This window comes from Heterodontus francisci, chromosome 26 (assembly GCF_036365525.1).
Source record: "Heterodontus francisci isolate sHetFra1 chromosome 26, sHetFra1.hap1, whole genome shotgun sequence".
NCBI classification, from domain to species: Eukaryota; Metazoa; Chordata; class Chondrichthyes; order Heterodontiformes; family Heterodontidae; genus Heterodontus; species Heterodontus francisci.
Window position 1 is genome coordinate 28,488,517 of NC_090396.1, and position 23,504 is coordinate 28,512,020.

General features: G+C 42.7%; 1 protein-coding gene across 1 annotated transcript in view; it reads left to right on the forward strand.

Moving 5' to 3' along the window:
* The first annotated feature begins 1,964 nt into the window (after window positions 1-1,964).
* The window catches only part of LOC137384542 (manganese-dependent ADP-ribose/CDP-alcohol diphosphatase-like), a 31,778-nt gene continuing 10,238 nt past the window's right edge, over window positions 1,965-23,504 (forward strand). The window contains exons 1-3 of the mRNA XM_068058685.1: window positions 1,965-2,028; window positions 6,518-7,150; window positions 15,886-16,008. Coding sequence (XP_067914786.1) covers window positions 1,989-2,028; window positions 6,518-7,150; window positions 15,886-16,008 — 796 coding nt within the window. The 5' untranslated portion in view covers window positions 1,965-1,988. The remainder of the gene's footprint in view (window positions 2,029-6,517; window positions 7,151-15,885; window positions 16,009-23,504) is intronic.

Below are 23,504 nucleotides of genomic sequence, written 5' to 3' on the forward strand. Positions count from 1 at the left end.
TTTACCTTTTCCATCCATACTGCAGCATGGCTCAATTATAAGTTGCATTTTGCATTAGAAACTATGATACTGTAATCTTACAGGGTCTTTACACAGAAAAGCCTCCTGCCACAACCTAACTAAATGTTCATTCACTGTCACACATAATTGGCTGTAAAACAAACACTTCAGTGTCACCATATATGCCTTGAAACTTGCATGAGGCCACTAGGGTTGGGTTTTCACAGAATGCGATTCCAAAAGACTAATTAAAGTCCTGAAATCCAGTGTAATAGCTATCAATCTATAATAATCTCAGTTTTTGGCTCAGACTGTTTTGATTGGTCAGCTTAAGGGACAGGTCTGTTGGTGGGTTTATTTGGTGGGAGGTGCCTGGCGCACACAGAGGCACCTGTGGTTCGTGGAGGACTTTAGCACATGATGCATGTGCAGCTGCCAACAGGTGGTGGTGGCGGCGGGGATGACCTGGTGGAGTGTGGTGGTTGGTTGAGAACAAAAACAGGAGAAGGTAAGAGGAGCCCAATAACAAAGTTACCCTGGCAGGAGAGATTGTTTCCATGAGGGATGGGATAGGGATTGATGGGAGGGATGGGGATGTCATGGGAAGGATGGTAGGAATGGGTTGGGGCAGGCATTGGAAGGATGGAATGGGATGGGGATGGCATGGGAGGAGTGGAATATATATGAGATGATGGAATTGGTTAAGTGTGGCAAAATGGCGGGGACAATTATTTGATACAATTTATTATTCAAAAGCTATTTGTGCTGCAAACGAAGGTTCACTAGATTTGAATAAAAAAGTTTTAGAAAACCTGTCAGGTGAATTAAAATAATACATAGGCATTGATTCTACAGACAAAGAAGATGATAACCATCTATACGCTCCAGAGTTTTCACACAGTCTAACTCCAAAAGGCATATTACCACACAAACGTAGACTCAAGGAAGGAGTAGTTATAATGTTGCTATGAAACCATAATCCTAAACAAGGACTTTGTAATGGAACAAGATTGGTTGTTAGGAAGCTGTCTTCTTCGATGATAGATACTGAAATTATAACAGGCACATTTCAAGGAGATACAGTGTTTATTCCTTGAATAACATCAGATGTAAAATTGCCTTTTCAACTCAGGAGATAACAGTTCCCAATGAGACTTCCATATTCTATGACTATATAAAAAAAGCCACAAGGCCAGACTCCTGACAGAATTTGTATTTAAATTTTCCACCTGTTTTTACACATGGACAGTTTTACTTAGCCATTTCCAGAGTGAGAAGTTTTGATTCTGTTAAATTAGAAATCCTGTATATAAAGAAGTACTGTTGCAATTAAAAATAGTAATGTTCTGCCTGTCTCTGCTAGTTTAACTTATTCAGCAGGCTTTTATAATTTAAAAAGTCAGATTTGTGGGGGGGGGCGGGGGTAACATGGGTCATCTTTTTGGGGTTTGATAGGTTGGTATATATGCAATAAATGCAAATTAACATCTTTAAAATGTAATTAAGATATTTAATCTGAAATCTGACATTGACGGTATTTTTTTCTGTTTTTATTTGACGTTTAGATATATAATTGCTGCACCACCTTCAGTTCGGAAAGAAAATACACATTAAGGATCTTAATTGTTGTTGCAATTTGTCCAGTTTGGCGGAAATGATGTACATGGGTTTCCCTCGTTTGATCTCTGCAATAGAATCAATGAAAATGACGGCCCTGATACTGTGCCGTTAAGGTAGGACGGTCAGCTCCCTGTCTGCGTTAGCGGTGAAGAATCACTGTGTCAGCTTCTGTACCCTTGTGTGGGGGAAATTTGTTGATGTAGATTTCTGCATTGGAATTTCTGTTCTGGTTGGAGATTGCGGGCTGTTCTGTTATCGGATCGCCTGATATTTCTCGTACATACAGCAACAGTCATTCTGCAGCAGGTACAATTCAAAGACGGGGCACGGTCTATATGTCGTTCCCAAGGAATATTTCATCTTTGTAGATGTACACTCACGTTTCCTTATTTTCAATGAAACTTGCAGGTTTGTTTTAATTAAAACTACACCAATTAGTATAATAATATTTTAATTTATATATCGCTTTATTAAGTCGAAGTTATTCAAAGCACTTCACAGGATGAAGTGGTCCGAAAAGTGCAGTATTTTATGTAGGCAGTGCAGGATTGGAAATGCAACATTTTATGTAAGGAGCGCAATATTTTCTGCAGGTAAATCTATGGATAGAGATGTCGAAACTCTTGGTGGGCGACACAGGTGCCATGACACAGGTCCTGAGTCACAAATTTGGACAAATGTTCTTTTTCAGTCGCCAGGCTTGCAGTAGCACTTATCACAAATCCAGGCACATGCAGTTCACGATTTTCCACAATAAAAATTAAAGAAGAAAAAAAATCTTAAGGCAGCTTGTGCTTGAAGTTACAGGAGGGGCTTCCAGCCACCAACCTACGTCCAGCTAAAGCCTAACTACTCGACCCGAACCCGACTAGGCCCGACTACGTGTCAGGTTCGAGTGGGGTCGGGTCAATATTGCCAGTCCAACATTCGGGCTCAGGTCGGGTCGGGCTGGACAGTGCTGCCTTCGGTAACTCAGCAGTTCAGACTCAGTCATGATTCCCCACAACTCCATCTGCAGGAATAGCCTGCTGCCGGAACAGATGAATAGGATCACAAGTATTACCATTTGGACAATAACAAGCTTGATATCATGAAATTTATTGCGATATTTGGGTCGGGTCGGGTGCGAAAAAAAATTAAAGGAGTTGGGCCCGGGATGGGTTCGGATTGGCTGTGGTCGGGTCGGGCCCGAGTCGGGTTTCAATTTTATACCTCAGCAGGCCTTTATATTATTACGACCAACCGCTACAGTCAGTGCCCCCCAATCAAAATAAGCAATTCTGATTGTGGTGGGACCAACGCACTGTTAATTCAATCCCGCCGCTCCACAGATTGCCTAACATATCATTTAAAACTTTCCAAATTAAAGAAAGACCCAGCCAAATTGTACCATCTATTAACCCCCGAATGATGCTAACCAAACCAGGTGTCTTTAAATCAACAAGTTAACTCTTTAATTAGAAGAACTAAATTCTTAAACACTATGAAGATATAGACAACATTTAAAATAGAAAAAATGAGAGTCCTTGCAATTTTACAGTCCAATGTTGCTTGAAGTCCTCACAGGATGTTGCTCGGAGTCCTCACAGGATGTTGCTTTCCTTCTCCAGTGAATTTCAACAATTAACGACTTGTAAACATTTTCAACAGAATCAATCTGACTTTAGAGTTTTTGAGGGATAAAAGATTGTCACAGTCTAACTTCCCTTTCTTCAATTTAAATTACCAGAGATCTCTGTTTTGGCTTGACTTTTTCTTAGAATTTTGAGAGATAATAGACTAAAATCCTCTTCCTTTAGTTTAAATGGTTGAGAGCTTTTTTCAGGTGTGCTCATCACAGCTGTATCCTCTGTGTGTCTCAGTGTGTGTGTTCTGTTAGGACAAACTGTCTTCAACTCATAAGCCAGTTCAAAACCGAATTGTAACAAATGTATCGCATCAGGCTCACTCCCAGTGGCTATATCTATAGTAATGAGAATGCACCCTTTGAATCGCAGTCTCCAAATGGCTGTTTCTAGGGCAACGAAAATGCGCCTTCCTATAACTCCTGAAGCTTGCTGGTTCTTAAAGGCAAACCGTATATGCCGAAAAAAAACTACAGGACCATGACAATATCCAGCTGCTGAAGTGGGAAATTGACCCTATAATGTTTAAATCCATATTGTTATGACCAGTGAGAAGGGGTCTAGGGGCTCCCTCTCAGCCTTTGCCTGGTTTAACCATAAAAGGGTTTAATTTTAGAAACACCATGTTTTCAGCTCCCCCTCAGTGAATCCTTGTTCACTGCTCCAATTGTAAGGCAAAGAAATCAGACAGGTTTCCTTAGATTTAAACAAGAAAGGCAGAATTTTATTAATCTTAAACTCTAATCCAGTTAATGACTACGAATATGCGACGCTAGCATGCATACGCATTAAACACACACGCAGGTAGAGACAAAGTAGAAAGAATAAAGGAGAAAAGTTTGAGGCAATTTCTGTTAGTTATTTACTGTCCTTTGAGTTCAACGTGGAGTCTTTGGTTGTCGGTAAGTCCTGCTATTAATTGGGGCCCAGTTCACGCTTCAACTTGCCTTTTCTCTCTTGAGGTTTATGTGTCTTCTGTGAGTCCGGTGGCTTGGGAGAAAGCGAGAGAGACAGCCGAGGGAGCGGCTTCCTTGTTCCAGCTTCAGTTGCAAACTGCCTTCTGCCTTTCTGTGTGGCACAATTCAAATATCCCAGGTTGCCCAGCAGGTTAGCCGTGCGACTAGTTCCTTATTTGGAACAGTCTCTCCTGCGAGGTTTGTGGATTATATTACCTTAGCAGTCTCTGGAATGCACTTCCTTACATCTACAATGTCTGTTGATCAAAATCCATTTGGGTTAATTGGATCGGAGAATAGTCCTTTGTCTCCACAAGCAGCGTCTCTTAGTGTGCAAATGTCCTTCCAGTCCAGTATCTGGTGATCTTCGAACAAGTCCTTTCTTCACTCCAGCAACAGTTTAAAATCAATGTTCATATGACAAAATTAATATGCCTCATTCTTGGCATCTGTGTGACAGTATGCATTCATTAATTGGCATTGATTTCAAACTTCAGATACCACTAGATCATGGTGATCTAATATGGACTAATCTAATAAGGCAACAGTACTAAGAACTGCGCTTTCCACATCCCCAGAAACACTACAAGTACGGCTGAGTTACTCCCTTGAAGGCTGCATGTCACCCTGGGGCTACAGTTTGGATCATCCTAGATCATACAGAAGCCAATTGGACTCATCTGATATAACACTGGAGTCCTTATTGCTCCCTCTGCTCCTTGATTCTCTATGCATTTTGTGATTCAGATGGCATCTTCAACTACTTTGTAACTGTCATTTGGATCTATGGAGGATATAACTGCTTTGTCATGCTCTCTTCTATTTGACTGGGGTTTTAAAAATAATACATGCTGATCCAAAGCAGTCAACTATATGCACAGAGTTCCATTTTTCTTTTTCAGAGAATAAGCTGACGTCAGATAGCCAGGTCTACATTGCTGTAAGCAGGTATTGGTTCCCAAGAGTACAGTCATTTTCAAACTTCCCTCTTCTAAATTCCAAAAGGCAGTGTCAGCAACCCAACCAAAATTAGTGCTATTATTGCGAAGGCTTTATTTTAAATCGGTATACAGCAAGAGAAATAATGGGGTGGATATTGAACTTGCCACTCAGGTATAAAACTGGCATTGGGGGTTGGCTGCCTGTTATTTTAAAGGCCAGATTTTCCAACCCTAATGTATCAGTAAATCAACAAATATAGAACAAATACAAACATCTGGTGACAAGAAAACTGACTTTGTGGACTGCCTGGGTAAAGCATTCCATGTTCTAATAACTCTCTGTGTGAAAAGTTGTCTCCTAATTCCACCCCCCACACCTTTACATCTAATGATCATCGAGTCTATGTCCCTTGTTACCATTTTATTAACCAACAGAAAAAGTCTTACACGATTTACCATTTCAAAAACCTTCATAATTTTTAAAATCTCTGTTTCCCTTCTGTGCTCCAATTTTTCAATTCTTATTTAGTTATAGACTTTCGTCCAAATGATTATTTGTTGTGCTCTTTCCTTATTACCTGTATGGGTGTCCAGGATTGCACATAGTGGGCTGGATTTTGTGCAGGAGGCAGAGGTCCCGGCACCAGGCCGAAAAGGCAAGGGGAACCCCACCTCTGCACTTTTTCAGGCCCCCGGAGCGATCCTCCAGTCTTTGGTGAAAGTTGAAGGAGGCGGAATTCCCATCCCTTTACACACTGACGAGGGACAGGGTACCCTCCCCGAAGAGCTGCTGGCCAATCTCAGGGCCAGCAGCTCAACAGTATTGGCCGTGCCACCAGGAGTGCTGGCCATTGCTGGTACTGCAGACACCTCAGACCCAAGCCCTTCATTGGAACCCCGGACCCAGGGTTTGTGAGGCGGGGTCATCAGGGCTGGTCTGGAAGGCCCCGGGGTGGGGGTTCCGGGAGGTGCAGTGGTTCCCAGAGGGTCCTCCATAGGTCACAAATTGCCCACAAAGGAGGGCCTCCTTCACCTAAACCCACAGGGAGGACGTCTCATTTTCCAAGGCGTCCTCCCAACACAGTAGAGGCCACCCCCGCTGCTGGTAAGATCCCAGCATTGGTGGGAAGAGGCCCTTAATTTGCTGTCAACAGGCCACTCAAGGGCCTCAATTGACCCAGGGCGAGAAGGCCGACATCAGCCTATCCCGTCCCGGGGAGGATTGGGCCCAACAATCCTGGCATCAGATTATCAGTAAATCTTTTACCAATATAGAATTGCCAGGTGGTATGAACAAAGAAAGCTTAACAATAATTATTACTTTAACTTATACTAGAACTGAGCCAATTTTAAACCTAAGTTTTATATTTTTCAGATGGTGGCAAGGTATGTGGAATTTTAGCTTTTGAAAGAATGGCAACTGAAGCAGATGAGAGTGAAAAACTGAATTTTGCTTTTGGAGTCATAGCAGATATTCAATACGCCAATGTAGATAATGGTTACAATGACACACGCACAAAGAGGCGTTACTACAGGAACAGCCTGCATCTGCTGCACAATGCTGTCAAGGGATGGAATGAAGAACCTACCACTCCCAGGTTTATTCTGCAGCTTGGCGATATCATTGATGGATGCAATTCACAACTAAAGTCCTCAGATGATGCGCTACAAGTGGTAATAAATGAATTTGCAAACTGTATGTCTCCAGTGCACCATATTTGGGGAAACCATGAATTGTATAATTTTGACAGGGAGGTATTACTTAAATCAGCTCTCAATAGCAAGCACCTGGGAAACACAGATAGCAGAGTTGAGACAGAGTTCAACCTTGATGATCCTGAGGCATTTTATGGCTACCATTTTAGCCCTTTTCCTAAGTTTCGATTCATAATAACTGACTCATATGATCTCAGCATTCTGGGAAGGAAATATTCCAGCAAGAAATACCATGATTCAATGGAGATACTGAAGTCATCCAACAAAAATGAAAATGTTAATACCTCGAAAGGTAATTTAAGGTTACATCCATATACAGTGGTGTATCTTTATTTTTGGTTTCCAATATAGAAAAATAAATTTTGAGCCTCTAATAAATACTATTTTTTAATTCCCGAATGCATTGTTGAAAACACCAGTTTTCTTTTTTTAAGCAATGATGTTTCATGCATTTTTCTTAAGACTGGGCACGTCTTTCATAAAGGCATTGCCCTTTCTTAATTAATTCACTGTCTGAAACTTCCTATTTTGGTTTAAATACCAGGAACAGGTTATCTTTCTGTATTCATTGTTCAGCCTCACAATTTCTGGCTCTGTGGTATTCTGTTAATAAAATGCATATCATGCACTATTTAGTAAAGTTATATTTAGGACATTAGTCTTTAAAGTGTTGTTAGACAATAACTCATTTAGACATCATAAATTGCAGGAGTAATACATAGAATAATGTATTAATTTTTGACAATAATTATGTAGGCAATAAATACTAATTTCCTAGGGAAACTTACCTATGAGAGAGTAGTTGCCTTCTTTGTTTGATTGTGTTGGTTAGATTTCTTTACTGTACCTCTAGGAATATAGAGGATAAAGCTGAACCACAGGGCATAAAGGAAAACTCCACTTTCAGTCACCATGATAAAAAAAAACTCTAATCTCTCTCATAGTGCTGTTTCTGCGCACTCAATAAGAAGTGGTATCGTAAATAGTAGATGGGAGCAAAAAGTTTCAAAAGGACAGATAGATTGAGTGAGTGGGCAAAAATGTGGTAGCTGGAGTTCAAGTGGGAAAGTGTGAGGTCATCCACTTTGGACCTAAGAAAGACAGATCAGAGTATTTTCTAAATAGGGAGAAGCTAGAAACTGCGGATGAGTAAGATTTAGGGGTTGAAGTACAAAAATCACTAAAAGCTAGTGGGCAGATAAAAAAGTAATTAAAAAGACCATTGGGATGTTGGGCTTTCTCTCAGGGCTGGAATATAAATGGGTGGAAGTTACATTACACATGTACAGACTTGGCTTTTATTTCCATGAGTATAGGCGAAAGAGATGAATTCCAGAGGTGAGATGTGAGTGACTGCCCTTGATATCAAAGCAGCATTTGAGCGAGTATGGCATCAATGAGCTCTAGCAAAATTGAAGCCAATGGGAACCAGGAGAAAAAGTCTCCACTGGTTGGAATCATACCTAGTGCAAAGGAAGATGGTTGTGGTTGTTGGAGGACAATCATCTCAGCCCCAAGGCATCACTGCAGGAGTTCCTCAGGGTAGTGTCCTAGGCCCGAACGTCTTCAGCTGCTTCATCAATGACCTTTCTCCATCATAAGGTCAGAAGTGGGGATGTTCGCTGATGATTGCACAGTATCCAGTATCATTCACGACTCCTCAGATACTGAAGCAGTCCGTGCCATCATGCAGCAAGACCTGGATAACATTCAGCTTGGGCTGATAAATGACGAGTAACATTTGTGCCAGACAATTGCCAGGCAATGACCATCTCCAACAAGAGAGAATCTAACCATCTTCCCTTGACATTCAATGGGATTACCATCGCTCAATCCCCCACTATCACCATCCTGGGGGTTACCATTGACCAGAAACACAATTGGACCAGCCACATAAATACTGTGGCTACAAGAGCAGGTCAGAGGCTGGAAATTCTGCAGTGAGTAACTCACCTCCGGACTTCTGAAAGCCTGTCCACCATTTACAAAGCACAAGTCAAGGGTGTGATGGAATACTCTCCACTTGCCTGGATGGGTGCAGCTCCAACAACAGTCAAGAAACTCGACACCATCCAGGACAAAGCAACCCGCTTGATTGGCACCCCATTCACCGCCTTCAGCATTCAGTCACTTCTCCACTGGCACAAAGGGACAACAGAGTGTACCATATACAAGGTGCACTGCAGCAACTCACTGAGATTCCTATGACAGCACCTTCCAAATCTGCAACCTCTGCCACCTAGAAGAACAAAGGCAGCGGATGCATGGGAGCGCCACCACCTGCAAGTTCCGCTTTAAGTCACACACCATCCTGACTTGGAGCTATATTGCTGTTGCTTCACCGTCGCTGGATCAAAATCCTGGTACTCCCTCCCTAACAGCACTGTAGGTGTGTATTCCAGGTGTTGATCACTTATTGTGCTAAGAAGTATTTCCTGATATTAATTCTAAAATTACCTTTTACCAGCTTGAACTAGTGTCCCCTAGTTCTATTTTTGCAGTTGTAACTTTTGCTACACTGTTAACAATCTCATAACTATTATCTCACCTCTCAGACCTTTCTAGGATGAAGAGTAGATAGGGAGAAACTGTTCCACTCATGAAAGGGTCGGGAATGAGAGGGCACAGATTTAAAGTAATTGGCAAAAGAAACAAAAACAACAGGAGGAAAAACTTTTTCATGCAGCGAGCAGTTGAGATTTGGAATGCACTGCCTGAGAGTGTGGTGCAGGCAGGTTCAGTCGAGGCATTCAAAAGGTAATTAGACTGTTATCTAAAAAGGAAGAATGTGCAGGGTTACAGGGAGAGGACAGAGAGCACTAGGCGAATTACTCATTTGGAGATCTGGTGCAGACATGATGGGCTGAATGGCCTCATTCTGTGCTGTAATAATTTTGTGATTCTGTAATGAAAAGCACAAGTTTCTGCAGTATTTCCTCATAACTCAAGCCTTAGGGATCAGTCTTGTCGCTCTTCTCTTCAATACCTGAATGCCTCTCTCGTTTCTTGGTGACCACAACTGAATGCATTATTCAAGGTGTAGTCTAACCAGAGCACAGTCCAGGTTGTTCACTATCCCCTTTGGCTTATATTTTATTGTTGTGGCTGTATAGTTCAACATCCTATTGGCTTTGTTCTTTACCACAGATTAAGAGCGTGCAGGTAGAGCGGGAATGGGTGACCGCTAAGCAGTCTAGAAAGACCAGGCCAGTAGTGCAGGAGTCCTCTGGGTCTGCCTCACTCACTAAACAGTTTTCTGTTTTGGATAGGGTGATGGTCCATCATAGGAATATAGCAAGAGCCAAATTTGTGGTACAACAAGTGGCTCAGCTGCACAGGTGGGGGGAAGAAGAGTGAAAGGGCAATAGTGGTAGACAATTTGATAGTGGAAGACAAGCGTTTCTGTGGTCATGGACATGATGTTGCCTCCCTGGTGCCAGTGTCAGGGATGTCACAGAATGGCTGCAGGACATTCTTTCAGGGGAGGGTGAACAGCCAAAAATCGTGGTCCACATTGGCACCAATGACCATAGGTAGAAAGAGGGATGAGGTCCTGAAAGCAGAATTTAGGGAGCTAGGAAGGAGATTGAAAAGCAGGACATCTAAGGCAATAATTTCAGGATTATTCCCAGAACCACATGCTAGTGAATATAGATATAGGAAGATTGAGCGAATTAACATGTGGCTGGAAAAATGGTATAGGAGGGAGGACTTTAGATTCCTGGGGCATTGGGACCGGTTCTGCAACAGGTGGGACCTGTACGAGATGGATGGGTTACACCTTAACAGGACCGGGAGGAATATTTTCGTAGGGAGATTTGCTGGTGCTGTTGGGGAGGGTTTAAACTAGTTTGTCAGGGGGTTCAGATAGGAGAAAAACAAAGCTGGTTATGGGAAGTAGAAAAGCTGTGAATGAAAGTGGAAAGCAGCAGAAACAAATGCTGGAACCAACCAGGGACAAAATACAGAATAGAGTTAAAAAGGTGGAATTAAAGGCACTCTATCTGAATGCACGCAGCATTCGCAACAAGGTAGGTGAGTTGATGGTGCAAGTAGAAGTAAACGGGTATGATTTTATTGCCATTACAGAGACGTGGCTGCAGGGTGACCAAAACTGGGAACTGAATATTAAAGGATATTTGACATTTAGGAAGGGCAGGCAAAAAGGAAAAGGAGGTGGGGTAGTGCTGATAATAAGGGATGGGATCAGTGAATTAGTGAGAGAGGATGCTCGATCGGAAGAACAGGATGTAGAATCTGTTTGGGTGGACCTAAGAGACAGCAAGGGGCAACAATTATTGGTAGGAGTGGTTTACAGGCCACCAAACAGTGGTAATGTAGGGAATGATATAAATAAGGAAATTAGAAGTGTATGTATCAGGAGCAATGCAGTAATCATGGGTGATTTCAATCTACATCTAGACTGGGTAAATCTAATGAGCACCAATGATGTGGAAGAAGAATTCCTGGAATGTGTCTGAGATGGTTTTCTGGAGCAATATGTTGAGGAACCAACTAGTGAACAGGCTATTTTGGATCTAGTATTATGCAATAAGAAAGGGTTAATTAATAATCTGGCGGTAAAAGAACCTTTAGGGAAAAGTGACCATAGTATGATATAATTTTCCATTAAGTTTTAAAAATGCGTAGATCAATCAGAAATTAGAGTCTTAAATCTAAACAAGGGCTATTATGAGGGTATGAGGAGCAAGTTGACCATGATGGATTGGAAAAATACATTAAAAGGTTTGATGGTAGATAGGCAATGGTTAGTATTTAAAGAATTATTGCATGGTTTTCAAAAAACAAACATTCCTTTAATGCAAAAGAGCCCATAAGGGAAAGCAAGTCAGCCGTAGCTAACAAAGGAAGTTAAAGATAGTGTTAGATCAAAGGGGGAAGCTTATAAAGTTGTCAAAAAAGTCATAAGCTGGAGGATTGGGAGAATTTTAGAATCCAGTAAAGGAGGACCAAGAAATTGATAAAGAAAGAGAGAATAGAATATGAACATAAACTAGCAAGAAATATAAATATGGATTGTAAAAGTTTCTATAGTTATGTAAAAAGGAAAAAAATTGGCAAAGACAAATGTGGGTCCATTAAAGGCAGAGACAGGAGAATTTATAATGGAAAATAGAGAAATAGCAGAGAATCTAAGTAATTACTTTGTGTCGGTCTTCACGGAGGAAGATACAAGACGTCTCCCTGAAATAATTGAGATCCAAGGGTCTAGTGAGAATGAGGAACTGAAAGAAATTAGGATTAGTAAAAAAGTAGTATTGAAGAAATTAATGGGACTGAAAGTTGTCAAATCCCGAGGACCCTATGATCTTCACCCTAGAGTGTTGAAAGAGATGGCTACAGAGATAGTGGATGCATTGGTGATCATCTTTCAAAATTCTCTTCATTCTGCAATGGTGCCTGCAGATTGGAAGGTTGAAAATGTAACCCCACTGTTTAAGAAAGGAGGGAGAGAGAAAACGGAACTACAGACCTGTTAGCCTGACGCTGGTAGTTGGGAAAATACTAGAATCTATTAGAAAGGATGTGATTACTGGACTCTTAGAAAATCATGGTCTGATTGGGCAGAGTCAACATGGAGGTATGAAGTGGAAATCATGTTTGACAAACTTAAGAGTTTTTTGTGGGTGTGACTAGCAGAGTGGATAAGTGGGAACCAGTGGATGTGGTGTATTTGGACTTTCAGAAGGCTTTTGATAAAATCCCACATAGGCGGTTACTATTGTTACGACCAGGTGAGAAGTGGTTTAGGGTTTCCCCTCAGCCTTTGCCTGGTTTCACCGTAACAGGATTTAATTTTAAAACACAGTGTTTTCAGCTCTTCTTTAGTGAATCCTTGTTCACTGCTCCAATTGTAAGTCAAAGAAATCAGACAGGTTTCCTTAGATTTGAACAAGAAAGGTGGAAGTTTATTAATCTTAAACTCTAATCCTGTTAACGACTACGAATATGCAACGTGACCATGCTAGCATGCATACGTAATAAAAGCACACGCAGACAGAGAAAGAAAACGTAGAAGGAATAGAGGGGAAAGATTTGACGCAATATCAGGGTTATAATTTCAATTCTTTGAGTTCAATGTGGAGTCTTTGGTTGCCAGTGAGTCTTGCAATTCGTTGGGGCCCAGTTCAAACTTCAACTTGTCTTGATGTCAGAGTCTTTTCTCTCTTGAGGTTTACATGTCTTCCGCGGATCTGGTGGCTTGGGAGAAAGTGAGAGAGAGACAGCCAGGAGAGCGGCTTGCTTGTTCGATCTTCAGTTGCAAACTGCCTCTGTCTTTGTGTGTGGCACAATTCAAAAAACCTGAGGTTGCCCAGCAGGTTAGTCCTGTGACTAGCTCCTTATTTGGAACAGTCTTTCCTGTGAGGTTTGTGGATTGGATTACTTTAGCAGTCTCTGGAATGTGCTTCCTTACACCTTCAATGTCTGGTGATCAAAATCCATTTGGGTTAATTGGAGCAGGGAATAGTCATTTGTCTCCACAAGCAGCATCTCTTAGTATGCAAATGTCCTTCCAGTCCAGTGTCTGGTGATCTTCAAACAAGTCATTTCTTTACTCCAGCAACAGTTTAAACTCAATGTTCATATGACAGAATTAATATGCCTCATTCTTGGCAGGTGGGGGTCTGCGTAACCATATGCAAAATTAAAGCACACGGGATAGGGGGTAATATACCAGCACGGACTGAAGATTGGGTAACAGACAGAAAGCAGAGAGTAGAAATAAATGGGTCAAGTTGTGACCAGTGGGGTACCGCAAGGATCAGTGCTTGGGCCCCAGCTGTTCATGATCTATATCAATGATTTGGATGTGGGGACCAATTGTGATTGTCATGCAGACCCCCACCTGCCAAGAATGAGGCATATGAATTTCATCATATGAATATTAATTTTAAACTGTTGCTGGAGTGAAGGAATGACTTATTTGAAGATCACCAGACACTTGGTTGGAAGAACATTTGCATACTAAGAGACAGTGCTTTGAGAGAAAAAGGAATTGCTCACTTATTCAATTAACAGAGATTGGTCTGGGCAATGGTTCCACATCTTGTCAGTACGAGACAGCACTACAACAAAACACCACCCCCTCCCCCCCAACCCCACCCCGACCAAGAGCTTTGAAATCCACAAACGCAGGAGTGGTTAAGCCAGTTAGTCATATGACTAACCTGCTGGCCAACTTGGAATTTTGAATTCTGCCACATAGAAAGGAACGGAAGGCAGTTTGCAACTGAAGCTGGAACAAGCAAGCCGCTCTCCTGGCTGTCTCTCTCTCTCTGCTTTCTCCCAAGCCACTGGACCCATGGAAGACTCGTAAACCTCAAAAGAGAAAAGACTCCAACATTGAAACAAGTTGAAGCGTGCACTGGGCCCCAATGATTTGCAGGACTTACCGGCAACCAAAGACTCCACATTGAACGTAAAGGACTGCAATTATAATCCCGATATTGCCTCAAACCTTTCCCCTTTATTCTTTTCTACTTTTTCTGTCTCTATCTGCGTGTGTCTTTATCACGTATGCTTGCTAGCGTGGTCGCGTTGCATATTTGTAGTCGTTAACTGGATTAAAATTTAAGATTAATAAACTTCCACCTTTTTTGTTTAAATCTAAGGAAACCTGTCTGATCTCTTTGCCCTACAATTGGAGCAGTGAACAAGGATTCACTGAGGGGGAGCTAAAAACACAGTGTTTCTAAGATTAAACCCTCTTAGGGTGAAACCAGGCAAATGCTGAGAGGGAACCCCGAGACCCCTTATCACCTGGTCGTAACAGTAATATTTCCAAGTTTGCAGATGACACAAGACATGGTGGGAATGTGAGTTGTGAGGAGGATGCAAACAAGGAGATTTGGACAGGCTGAGTGAGTGAGCGAGAACATGGCAGATGGAATATAATGTGGATAAGTGTGAGGTTATCCACTTTGGTAGAAGGAACACAGATGCAGAGTATTTCTTAAATGATGAAAGGGTGGAAAGTGTTGATGTCCAAAGGGACCTAGGTGTCCTTGTTCATAAGTTACTGAAAGCTAACATGCAGGTGCAGCAAGCAATTAGGAAGGCAAATGGTGTGTTAGCCTTTATTGCAAGAGGATTTGAGTACAGGAGCAAAGAAGTCTTACTTCAATTGTATAGAGCATTGGTGAGGCTACACCTGGAATATTGTGTGCAGTTTTGGTCCTCTTGCCTGAGGAAGGAAATACTTGCCATAGAGGGAATGCAGCGGAGTTCATCAGACTGATTCCTGGGATGGTGGGATTGTTGATTGAGGAGACTGGGCCAGTATTCTCTGGAGTTTAGAAGAATGTGAGGTGATCTCATAGAAACTTACAAAATTCTTAAAGGGATAGACAGGGTAGATGCAGAAAGGATGTTTCCTCTGGCTGTGAGGTCCAGACCCAGGTGACACAATCTCAGAATAATGGGCAAGCCATTTAGGACTGAGATGAGGAGGAACTTCTTCACTCAGAGGGTGGTGAATCTTTGAAATTCAGTGTTATCCAATGAACTGCCACATGTAGCTCACTGTGAATCCAGATGTGGCCAATCACCTATTAGTAAATAAAAAGAGTGATAGATACTGGGAAACTTGATATTCATATTTTCACACCATATGCCTTTGTTGGTGAAGTGGTAAGACAAAAAAACAGCATATGATGCATCATATTCGCGGGCTATACTTCAGCCCTTCTATCTCACTCCTACCAGAGTGTGACGATGGAAGGCCATGGAATGTTGGTCTTTTTCAAGTTCAATCTCAGACATATTAAATAGGGACCAACTTCCCTGGCATTTCAGTGAAATAATAGTGGCTGCTGCGGCATCTTGCTGAATGACTTACAGTGAACAAATGTGTAAAAATTGGGGGAAGGACCATGGTATTAAAAAAAAAACTAAAGGTATCGAATTGTTGTGTGTCTCCTAGCATTTCAAAAATGTATGATGTGTCAAATGTTTGAAATTGATGCAACTTGAGAATTGAAAGGCTCTGAAATATTTCATTAACAGGCCTCACCGGATTGGATAAACGCTTTGTGGCATTCAATGGAGGTTTCAGTCAGGAGCAGTTGGTTTGGCTAAACAAAGTACTAACTTTCTCAGATAGTAACCAGGAGAAGGTTACAGTTGCTGGTAAGTCATGGTTTAGAAAAATATATGTAAGCATAGAACTTTTATGCATATGTCCATAAGACAGTCTTCTTCTTTGGCCTCCTTGTCTCGAGAGACAATGGGTAAGCGCCTAGAGGAAGTCAGTGGTTTGTGGAGCAGCGCCTGGAATGGCTATAAAGGCCAATTCTAGCGTGACAGACTCTTCCACAGGTGCTGTAGATAAAATTGGTTGTCGGGGCTGTTACACAGTTGGCTCTCTCTTTGCGCTTCTGTCTTTTTTCCTGCCAACTGCTAAGTCACTTTGATTCGCCACTCTTTAGCCCTGCCTTTACGGCTGTCCGCCAGCTCTGGCGATCGCTGGGAACTGACTCCCACGACTTGTGGTCAATGTCACAGGACTTCATGTCGCATTTGCAGATGTCTTTAAAGCGGAGACATGGACAGCCGGTGGGTCTGATACCAGTGACGAGCTCGCTGTACAATGCGTCTTTGGGGATCCTGCCATCTTCCATGCGGCTCACATGGCCAAGCCATCTCAAGCGCCCTGGCTCAATAGGGGATGTTGGCCACCTCAAGGACTGAGTTGGAGATACGGTCCTGCCAAGGATTCTCCGGAGGCAGTGAAGATGGAATGAATTGAGACGTCGCTCTTGGCTGACATACGTTGTCCAGGCCTCACTGCCGTAGAGCAAGGTACTGAGGACACAGGCTTGAAACACTCGGACTTTTGTGTTCTGTGTCAGTGCGCCATTTTCCCACACTCTCTTGGCCAGTCTGGACCTAGCAGCAGATGTCTTTCCCATGCACCTGTTGACTTCTGCATCGAGAGACAGGTGATAGTTGAGCCTAGGTAGGTGAACTCTTGAACCACTTCCAGAGCGTGGTCACCGATATTGATGGATGGAGCATTTCTGACGTCCTGTCCCATGATGTTCGTTTTCTTGAGGCTGATGGTTAGGCCAAATTTGTTGCAGGCAGCCGCAATCCTGTCGATGAGTCTCTGCAGACACTCTTCAGTGTGGGATGTTAATGCAGCATCGTCAGCAAAGAGGAGTTCCCTGATGAGGACCTTCCATACTATGGTCTTCGCTCTTAGACGGGCAAGGTTGAACAGCCTGCCATCTGATCTTGTGTGGAGGAAAATTCCTTCTTCTGAGGACTTGAACGCATGTGAGAGCAGCAGTGAGAAGATGATCCCAAATAGTGAAGGTGTGAGAACACAGCCCTGTTTCATGCCACTCAGGATAGGAAAGGGGTCTGATGAGGCACGCTATGCTGAATTGTGCCTTTCATATTGTCATGGAATGAGGTGATGATACTTAGTAGCTTTAGTGGACATCCGATCTTTGCTAGTAGTCTGAAGGGACCACGTCTGCTGACAAGATCAAAGGCTTTGGTGAGATCTATGAAAGCAACGTAGAGGGGCATCCGTTGTTCGTGGCATTTCTCCTGTAGCTGGCGAAGGGAGAACAGCATATCAATGGTGGATCTCTCTGCTCGAAAGCCGCACTGTGCCTCAGGGTAGACGCGCTCAGCCAGCTTCTGGAGTCTGTTCAAAATGACTCGAGCGAAGACTTTCCCCACAATGCTGAGCAGGGAGATTCCACGGTAGTTGTTGCAGTCACCGCGGTCACCCTTGTTCTTATAGAGGGTGATGATATTGACATCGCGCATGTCCTGTGGTACTGCTCCCTCATCCCAGCACAGGCAAAGCAGTTCATGGAGTGCTGAGAGTATAGCAGGCTTGGCACTCTTGATAATTTCAGGGGTAATGCCGTCCTTTCCAGGGGCTTTTCCACTGGTTAGAGAATCAATGACATCACTGAGTTCCAATTTTGTTGGCTGTTCGTCCAGCTCATCCATGACTGGCAGAGACTGCGAGAGTTGTGTACCTATCACAACCTCTGCATCACCAACTCGTTCTTTCATACTAAACCCTGTCACCAGGTTTCATGGAGGCACCCAAGATTATGCTGTTGGCACCAGCTGGACCTCATCACAAAACAGTGTCCAAATCATGCGCAGCTTCCAGAGTACAGACTGCGACAGTGACCACTCCCTGGTGTGCAGCAAAGTTAGACACAAACCAAAGAAGCTGCATCACTCCAAGCAGAAGGGCCACCTGCGCATCAACACTAACAGAATTTCTTATCCACAGCTGTTACATAAGTTTCTAAATTCACTTGAAAAAGCCCTTCAAAACACTCCTCCTGGGGATGCAGAGACGAAGTGGGCCCACATCTGAGACGCCATCTATGACTCAGCAATGACCACCTTTGGCAAATGTGAGAAGCAGAATGCAGACTGGTTTCAATCTCACTTTGAAGAGATGGAACCTGTCATAGCCACTAAGCACACTGCACTGTTGAACTGCAAAGCAGCCCCCAGCAAGTTAACATCTGTAGCACTTAAAGTAGCCAGAAGCGCTGCACAAAGAACAGCCAGGCGCTGTGCACATGACTACTGGCAACACCTATGCAGTTGTATTCAGCTGGCCTCTGACACCGGAAACATCAGAGGAATGTATGATGGCATCAAGAGAGCTTTTGGGCCAACCATCAAGAAGATCGCCCCCCTCAAATCTAAATCAGGGGACACGATCACTGACCAACGCAGGCAAATGGACCACTGGGTGGACCACTACCTAAAACTGTACTCCAAGGAAAATGTTGTCACTGATTCTGCCCTCAATGCAGCCCAGTCTCTGCCAGTCATGGATGAGCTGGACAAACAGCCAACAAAATCAGAACCGTTGATTCTCTAGCCAGTGGAAAAGCCCCTGGAAAGGACGGCATTACCCCATAAGACAGTATCAATCATACAATATTATAGATTTGACTGGAATCAAAAATCAACACACTAGGATCGCTGTCTGTTTGTACAACATCTCAATGAAAGCTTTGGCTCAAATATTAAATGTTTTTCACAAGGAATATTGCACCATATTTAATGAGGGAAGAATAGTTTATTCTTAAATTGTTTACCAACAGTTCAAAGCTAATTGATAATCCCCTTTGCTACAAGGGGTTTATTTTTGTACTAAAATCTTAGAAGTCTGTGTGTTTTAAAAAACTGAAAAAGGATTTTCAGTGGACATGGATACCTGCAAATAGCTGCATTTTTTGGATGTTGACTTTGTATACAATAGGAAAAGCAAGCAGTTTCAAGGAAGCCAGCCAGGGATTTTGACCTCCTCAGAACAACACTTTGAATGACAGGGAGACTATGTCTGGTCATGTGATCAGTTCAGGATGGCTTACTTTCACTTTCGACCCTTTTAAAAACCAGTGAGTTGGACAAAGAGCAGGCATTTGAAATTTGGTTTTTGACCTACCTGCCTGGAGATCAAAGTGGAAGACCCAGAAAAAGACCTCTCTCTATATAGGAGACTTGCATCTGTATTTGAAAGGTGGCAGATTCCTGTTGCCTCCTGTCTCTGAAGAATTCCTGCATTCAGTGTAGTTCCTGTTGCCTCCTGTGTTTTTGGAAATCCTGGAACCTGAAGAAAGCTTCTGCTGCTGTATTGCTGCTGTGAGTCCAAAGTAGACTTGTTGCTACACCCCTGCTGAAAGACCTATGTGACACCTGCTGTAGTCAAATTGCCTTGAACGCCTACCCATCACAGACTGCTCAACAGCCTTGCCGGGAGAGACTTAGAGTGCATCTGACTATTCGACTCTAGGACACCTCACTCAATTGAAGAATTTCCTACCAGAACGTGACAAACTGAATTGTTTTATTATCACTTTTAAAAAGCTGTAAATCAAAAATCATTTTTTTGCATGTGTGTGTGTGTGCATGAGGGCTAGGGAAATAAGGAGCTTTTCATATATATAGATTTATCTCATTAGTGGTTAAGCCTTATTTTTTTCCTAAGAAATAGTTAATGTTGTTGTTGTTTAAAGAAACCTGGTTGGTGTGCTTTTTTCTGGGGGACAAATGGAATATTTAATTGGCTATTCTTCGGTAGGTTGGAAAATGTATTGATATGCTGTGACCCATGGAGAAGTGGGACTAAATTAACAGTGGATTTCTCCCGCCATGGTCAAAACACCTTTCATTAACACATGCATTGGGATTGTGCTAGTTACTCCAAACATTTCTAGGTTCCCAAGTTACCAGTTTTCTGATTACTCATTACACACAACATACAGAAGAAATGTTCGCCTATTTGTTTACAAATTGAGACACTTTTAACTATTGAAATCATGATTTTGCTAACCTTATTTTTCTTTTAATGTAATTTTCTTTTTAACATTTAAATATGTTATGAATTGCAAAGCAAACTTAGAAGTTTTAATTTATTTTCATTTGCTAGTTTTTTTTTGTGTTTTTTGATATCAGTCATTTATGGTGTTAAATAAAAACAACTTGAATATTGTTAATCATTCCCTGCTCCACTCCCTCATCCCCATTGTCTTCAAATGAGGAAGGCCTAAAGCTCATAGAGGTCAATAAAACGATGATTGCCACCGAATGCGGCAAAGTTTCCCGGGTGAACACGCCTGCAGTCTTCCACCTAACCATAATGCCCAGCCCTAATAGGCCTGTACACACACTGTGCATAGGACTCATTATGAGGAAAAAACAATGAGGGGTGCTTCCATAATGTACCTGGAGCATCTTACAGCCCCACAGCAAATATTTGTCATAGAGTCATTACAGCACAGAAAGAGGCCACAGTGGCGCAGTGGTTAGCACCGCAGCCTCACAGCTCCAGGGACCTGGGTTCGATTCCGGGTACTGCCTGTGTGGAGTTTGCAAGTTCTCCCTGTGTCTGCGTGGGTTTTCTCCGGGTGCTTCTGTTTCCTCCCACAAGCCAAAAGACTTGCAGGTTGATAGGTAAATTGGCCATTATAAATTGTCACTAGTATAGGTAGGTGGTAGGGAAATATAGGGACAGGTGGGGATGTTTGGTAGGAATATGGGATTAGTGTAGGATTAGTATAAATGGGTGGTTGATGTTCGGCACAGACTCGGTGGGCCGAAGGGCCTGTTTCAGTGCTGTATCTCTAATCAAAAAAAAAGTCCATACCAGCTCTCTGTAGAGCGATCCAGTCAGTCCCATTGCCCCATTTTACCCCCCTAGCACTGAAAGTCTATTTCCTTCAAGTGTCCATCCAGTTTCCTTTTGAAATCACTGATCCTCTCCCCATCCACCACCCTCATAGGCAACTGGCCAGATTTTACCTTAGGCGGACAGGAATTCGCCACCGATGTAAAAGTCGGTGGCGAACCCGCTTCCACCTAGCCTGGACATCCATCCCGCATTTTACAGGTCCCCGGGCTTTAATTGTCCCGAGGTGGGACTTCCAGCTGCTTGAGGGAGAAAATTCTGCCTCAGTGAGCTGCCGCCCAATCAGTGGGCCGGCAGCCCTTAGTCCCAGCAGTGCCACTGGGAGCGGTGGCCACTGCTGGGACTGCAGCCCAGCCGATGACATGGTGGCAGGAGGGAAGGTAAGTTGGGCATGCCTCACCAGGGACATCAGTCATGCCCTGGTGAGGCTAGGGTGGTCATTTGGGGGGGGGGGGGGTGTTGTGCCTAATACGCACTTCCTCTTAAAGAATCCGCGGAATCCGATTGGTGAAAAGTATATCGATATTTTATTCACATACTAAATCATCAAATACAAGCTCTCACTACTTGTACAGTATACTACCCATCAAGACACTGGGTGATCAGTCTCGGACTTGCAGCTGCTGTTCTGTTCTCTGAGCCCCTGGCTCAGGGTATCTTCTCAAGTGTTCTTCCCCGTGGTTCTTGGACCTTCCCTAGTTTCAGTCAGGGGTTAAATCTTGTTTCCAAGACCCTCCCCTCTTACTCATAGGGGTCTGGCATAATGACATAATGATAATTCCTTATTTGGCTCAGTGAGCACCTGTTCAAAACTTCACAGTTTCCCGTTATCTACTGTGAGTCAGATCTTATCTAGTATCCATGACGACCCCCTTTATCTGCTACATGAAAGACAGGGTCTGGTGTCATCAATATGTCTTATCTATACTGTTTACAATTCCTCGGCCATCTGTGTGCTGTGGCCCCATTCTACTCATAGCCCCTATTGTTTAACACAATTATTTATTGTTGTGTGACTAGCCCATTTGTTTTAACTAAATTTTTGTGTGTTTTTACTGGGTCTACAGTCCCCCCTTTGATCCTGCAGGGCTATGCCCAAGGGATCACACTCTCATGTCTCTTAGGTAGTACACTTGTCCAATTACAATTTCATTTTCAAAGCAAAAGCATAAGCAGTGTAATGTTAAAGAAAGCACAATTTAAACATCACTATTACATAATCAATCAATTGTGTGAACATAATACAGTGCAATTTCATTCTTAGAGTATGTTGATCATTCATTAATTCATTTTCAGTATATACGAATAGGTTATACAATTACCCTCTTGTTACATAACTAATTGTCTATCTTTTATAGAACAAGTTCGAATACTGATCACCTTTAAGATAGCTGTCCAACCTGTGTTCATACATCCTCTCACATTGCCTAATTAATTTCAACAAAATGTACTGTTGCTCACCAGACAAGTCCGGTTATGTCCATACTGGTACTCCTCTGCCGTGGTGGGTAAGCAATATCTCCCCTTTCCCATATAGGCCACATGGGTTACCCCTGACAATGCTTTCCTAGTTTCCATGGTGCAATAGACAGTGGCATTAACTCCACATTTTGATTCTTCTGTTTTATATATAGGATGAGGACATATGACCACCTGGTTTTCCACACTACACTCAGACAATGTTGTTCCAACTACCTCTTTTCCAATTTCCACAACATAGGGTAAAATATCATGGTATTTTATGTAATCTTTTCCCCTTATCACCCCTATATTTTCCACTTTATATAACTGCATCCCTAACTTATCTCTCGGAATTACAGGTATTCCCAATACTACTCCAATACTCATAGATCTTGTACTTACACACTCCTGACCCTTCCATACCTTAACAAGTTTTCTGAGTTCTAACCTTCTGGTCCACATTTTCCAAATCTATAGTATTAACAACTGAAGTTAAAGACTGTGACTACGTCATTAACTAAACTACGTTTACGTCTCTTTCCCTTTATTATTCCCTCATCACCAAATTCTTGTCTCAGCAATTGTTGCAGTCGTACCTTATACAACTCTCGGGTCTTCTCAGGGCACCAGCCAGGTAGCTGGATATCTGAGATATTTAATATTACTGGTACCAACTCATGCTGTATATTATCACATACAATTTTATTTTTTATTATCGCAAGTCCATTTTCTGGTCCTGCAGTTAAGGCAGGGCAAGGGAGATCAGTCACTTGTGGCTGCTGGATTGTAACCCTCCTCATTAGTAATTCGGGTGTGGGGTTAACCGTGGTGGTTGGAGCTTCTAGCCCGATTACACTCACGACCTGAAGTAGAAACTGTCCTTTTTTATTTTTCCCAACGCAGTCGAGCCAATAACCCTATCACTGTGCGGCTTCACACACAGTGGTCGGTTCTTACAGTCTTTATCATCACATTCCCA